The following is a 4,413-nucleotide window of genomic DNA, read 5'->3' on the forward strand; positions in this document are numbered from 1 at the left end:
CCTCCAGGGATCCAACAGCTCCTGCCAACTGGGATTGGAATTGGGACAGAGCACAGGGAAGTATCCAACTGTTTCCTTCTTTTAAAGGGGACATTTTCGGTACAGGATTATTGTTTAGTTGGTTTTGTGTTCTTTTGCTGGTTTTGCCAATACACATATATCCTTTAATAAAGGGTTGTTATCTCTTCCTTTTTTCCATACTTCCTTGATTGGAGCCTCTTATGTTTGGACTTAAAATTGCTGAGAGAGAGGAGTTTGGTCTACTTCATAACTCATCCCCCTTAGCAAAACATTCCAGTCTCTTTAAACTCAGACAGGAGGGTAGTGGAGTGGTTTCAACAGGCCCCTGGCATCTGGCCAGGGTCAAACCAGGACACAAGGGGAACCAGGAGGATGTGGAGACCCCGTCACGGGAGAGTGGAAGGCTCAGACTAAGTTTTAAAAAGCAAAGCCTTGCCGGAGAGTCTGGAGGTGCAGGAAGGACTCCCTGGCTTTCTGAACTCCTTCCCAGGGAAGGGTTTGGATGTGGCTGAATCCTCTCTTAGCCCCGGACTGTGTTCATGGTTTAAATTTAAAGGAGTTACAGAGCTCTTAAACCACTTTGTCCTGCAGGTTTTCACGATGGCAAAACCAGAATATTTATATAAAATGAATAATGTACTTTATACAAATGATCAGACAAAAACCTTAATCAGAACTACTTACTGCACAACAGAAACACTGAAACAAAATAAACACTACAAATCTACTAGTAGAGTCTAATACAGCATAAAGCAGTACAGGGCACTGGAACAAAGCATTTATTGAAGCAGTTCCATTAAAGTTGGCAAAAAGAAATAATTACTAAGTAGAGATGTGATGTAACTCACCCAGACCAATGCCCGTGGGGAGATCTCTTTCTCTCAGCCTCGAGGAGTGACCTTGGAGGGCATCCCCAGCCAAGGGAGGAATCTCCACACACCCCCCAGGGAGGGTTTTGTCAGAAAGAACCCAACTGCATGAGAGGGGACTGGACTTTTTATAGGAAAAAGTGATTGAGTGCCAGGCCTGCCTTTCCAGGCCAGCTCTCAGCTTGTCTGTCAACTCAGACTTCAACCAGCAGGGTGTGTGTTCAACGTTGGACCAACCAGGATGGTTTGAGCAGAGTTAACACCAAGACAACACCCCGGCTCCAGCAGTTGATCTTGTGTGACAGCTTGATTATGAGCTTGATTGGACCTTGGGTCTGGCCAGGCTGGGACTATCCTGCCACAGTCCACCAGCCAGGGGTCTTCCCAACATGGGTCACTGGGAATGTGGGTCACCAAGCTTGTTCCCAATGTGGGTCACTGGGAATGTGGGTCACCAAGCCTGTTCCCAAGGTGGGTCCTCTGACAGATGATGGAGTTGGAGCAGCAGATGAAGCTCTTCCCGCAGTCAAGGCACTCGCAGGCCTTCCCTTACCAGTGGGTCCGTTGGTGTGTGGTCAAGGCAGAGCTCTGCCTGAAGCTCTTCCCACACTCCCCACACTTGTAGGGCCTCTCCCCGGTGTGGATGCGGCGGTGGATGATGAGGGTGGAGTTGCGTTTGAAGCCCTTCCCACAGTCAGTGCAGCAAAAGGGCCTCTCATCCGTGTGCGTCCGCTGGTGCTTGAGGAGATCTGAGCTGCTCCGAAACCTCTTCCCACACTCGAGACATTGGTAGGGCCATTCCCCAGTGTGGGTCTGCTGGTGCTGGGTCAGGTTGGATTCGATGCTGAAGCTCTTCCCACATTCCAAGCACTTGTAGGGCCGTTCCCCCGTGTGCACCCAGTGGTGGGTGAGGAGGTGGGAGCCATAGATGAAGGTCTTCCCACATTCCTCACACTCGTAGGGCCGTTCCCCAGTGTGGACACGCTGGTGGGCAAGGAGGATGGTGTTGCTGCAGTAGCTCTTCCCACAACTGGGGCACCTGTAGGGCTTCTCCACGGCACTGACACGCTCCTCCACCACCAGCTTGGAGCTCTGGTTCAAGCTCCGGCCGCCTTCCCGGCACAGGCTGGGTCTTTCCTCCTCAGAGCACCCTGGGCTGGCTTTGGAGCCTCTCCTCCTGAGGGATCTCTGGGCCTTTTCCTCCCCACTACCTTCCTGCGCCATGGAGCCCTTCAAAACAGCCTCTCCCACCAGGGTCTGCTGGGGGGATTTGTCCTCCATGCCCTCCGTCCTCAGCTCGGGGCCTGGGGCAGAAAGGAAGCACAGGGAGGGGATTTGCCTCCGGCCCAGAGGGAAGGCCAAGGACATCCCCCCAAATCCGGCCCCAGCAGGACGGTGGCAGCAGCGGGGTTGTCCTGCAGCCGGGGGCGATGCTGGGCTGGGAGATACAGGACAGGACAGGGCAAAGGGGCACTGACTTCCTCCTCACCTGCCCGGGGGGCCCCTGGCATCTTCCTCTTCCTCGCAGCCTCCTTCATCTGGCCAAGCTTTGGGAAGGAGAAATCCTGATGGGGGGGAAAAACAAGGGCTGAGTGCATTGGGTTGGGGGTTCCTCCTGCCCAAGTCCATCTCTAGAAGTCACCGAGCCCCTTGTGTCCATAAACACCTCCTAAACACCAAGTTTCAGCCAAAGTCCCCCCAGAACTCCAAGGTTCAGACCAAAAAAGCCCTTCCAGGAGTTCCCCCTCTCAGGTCTCTCCACTTTGGGGTTCTGGGGGTCCCCCCTCTTTGGGCTGCTGGGGGTCCCACATGTATTGGGGGTTCCCCCTCTCCAGGGTCCCGCCCTCTCTGGGCTGCTGGGGGTCCCAAGAATCCCAGGGGTCTTCCCACTTTGGTATTCCGGGGGACCCCCTTCTCTGGGCTGCTGGGGGTCCTGCAGTTCCCCCCTCTCCACAGTCCCCCTGCTCAGGGATGAGGGGTGGTTTGGAGGCCCCAGGGGTCCCTTCTCCCCTGACATTTTGCTTTCTGGTGCTGGGGGTGTCCCATCTCTCTGGGGTCTCTCCGTCTCCACACTGCTGTGGGTCCCAGAAATCCCAGGGGTCCCTTTCTCGGGGTTCCCCTTTCTCTGGGACCCCCCTGGCTGGGCTGATGGGGGTCCCAGCACTCCCCCTTCTCTGGGCTCCCCACTTCAGGGTCCCAGGGTTCCCAAGGGTACCCCCTCTCCAGGCCCCCAGTTCAGGGTTCCTGCACTCCCAACCCTCCCCTCTCTGCAGGTTCCCCCCTCCTTCCAGGCTGATGGGGGTCCCGCGGTGCCGGGATCGTCCCTCTCTGCTCTCCCCACTCTGGGGGTCTCAGCAGCCCCCACCGCCTGTTCCTCCTCCTTTTCCTGCTCCTCTGGGCCTGGGGCCCCCCTGCCTGGCCAGTCCCAGTTTTCCAGATCCCACACCCCTCTTTCTTTGACTCCAGGACCCCCCTGCCCCCACTTTCCTCACCATCCCACCTCTCCCAGTCCCTCCATTCCCCTCTTTCCTTCACCCTGGGGACCCCTGAACCCCATTCCTGACCATCCCACCTCACCTCTCCCCCAGACCCCCTTTTTTTTGACCCCAAGACCCCCTGGAGCCCCTTCCCAGTTCTCACAGCTCTCCTCGTTTCTCCCTTTCCTTGACCCTGGGACCACCCTGACCCCCAAATCTCCCTGTCTCCCCACTTCCCCACTCCTGCCTTATCCTGCAGGGTGCTCCGGGAGTGGCCCAGGGACCCCCTGAACGCCTCATTCCTGGACACCAGATCCCCCCTGCACCCCCTTATCCAGACCAGGACCCCCCGCACCCACTTCCCCGGCTCCAGAATCCCCTGCACCCCCTTTCCCAGCCATCCTGCCTCTCCCAGACTCTCTTTTCCTTTACCCTGGCACTCCCTGGACCCCCATTACTGCCCATCAGGACCCCCCTGCACCTCCTCTCCAACACTGGGACTCTCACCCCCTTCCTCAGCTCCAGGACCCCCCTGCAACCCCTTTCCCAGCCATCCCACCTCTCCAAGTCCCCACACCCTCCCTTCTCCTTCACCCTGCCACCCCCTCCACCCCCACTTCTGCCTTTCCCACTCCCCAGCCCCTCCTTTCCTCAACACCCGGCACCCCCTGAACTGCCCTTCCTGCACATCCTGGCTCTCCCCACCCACTGAACCCCCTTTCCCTCACACTGGAGGCCCCTGCACCCTCCTTTCCTGGACACATAGACCGAGAGACCCCCTGGGCCCCCTCTCCCAGTCTCTATATCCTCCCTTTTTCCTTCCCTCTGGGACACCCCCAAACCCCCATTCCTGGCCACAGGAACCCCCTGGCACCCCCTTATTCTGCACTAAGACCCCCCTGCAACCTCCTTTCCCGCCCAGCCCGCCTCTCCCAGCCCCCAGGCCCTGCTTTGCCTTCACGCTGCTACCCCCTGCACCCCCAGGCCTGCCTTTGCCACAACCCACAGGACCCTTTCCTTTGGAACACGGGGGCACCCCCTGAACC

The 4,413-nt window shown here is 57.8% G+C and overlaps 1 protein-coding gene across 2 annotated transcripts; it reads right to left on the reverse strand.

The window, feature by feature from the left end:
- Window positions 1-255: 255 nt before the first annotated feature.
- Window positions 256-2,413, reverse strand: LOC113941266 (gastrula zinc finger protein XlCGF49.1-like). Of its 2 annotated transcripts, XM_027632425.1 has the most exons (3): window positions 2,380-2,413; window positions 1,874-2,194; window positions 256-1,789 (listed from the first exon to the last, which is right to left on the reverse strand). In XM_027632425.1, exons 1-3 carry the CDS (start codon window positions 2,399-2,401, stop codon window positions 1,440-1,442), a joined length of 693 nt encoding a protein of 230 aa, XP_027488226.1. In that variant the 5' UTR covers window positions 2,402-2,413; the 3' UTR covers window positions 256-1,439. The 2 variants fall into 2 exon arrangements, with proteins under 2 accessions (XP_027488226.1, XP_027488225.1); XM_027632424.1 differs by having other exon boundaries at window positions 256-2,194.
- Between the last annotated feature and the right edge of the window lie 2,000 nt (window positions 2,414-4,413).

The sequence above is a fragment of the Corapipo altera genome, unplaced genomic scaffold (assembly GCF_003945725.1).
Source record: "Corapipo altera isolate COAL_440 unplaced genomic scaffold, ASM394572v1 61415, whole genome shotgun sequence".
NCBI lineage: Eukaryota > Metazoa > Chordata > Aves > Passeriformes > Pipridae > Corapipo > Corapipo altera.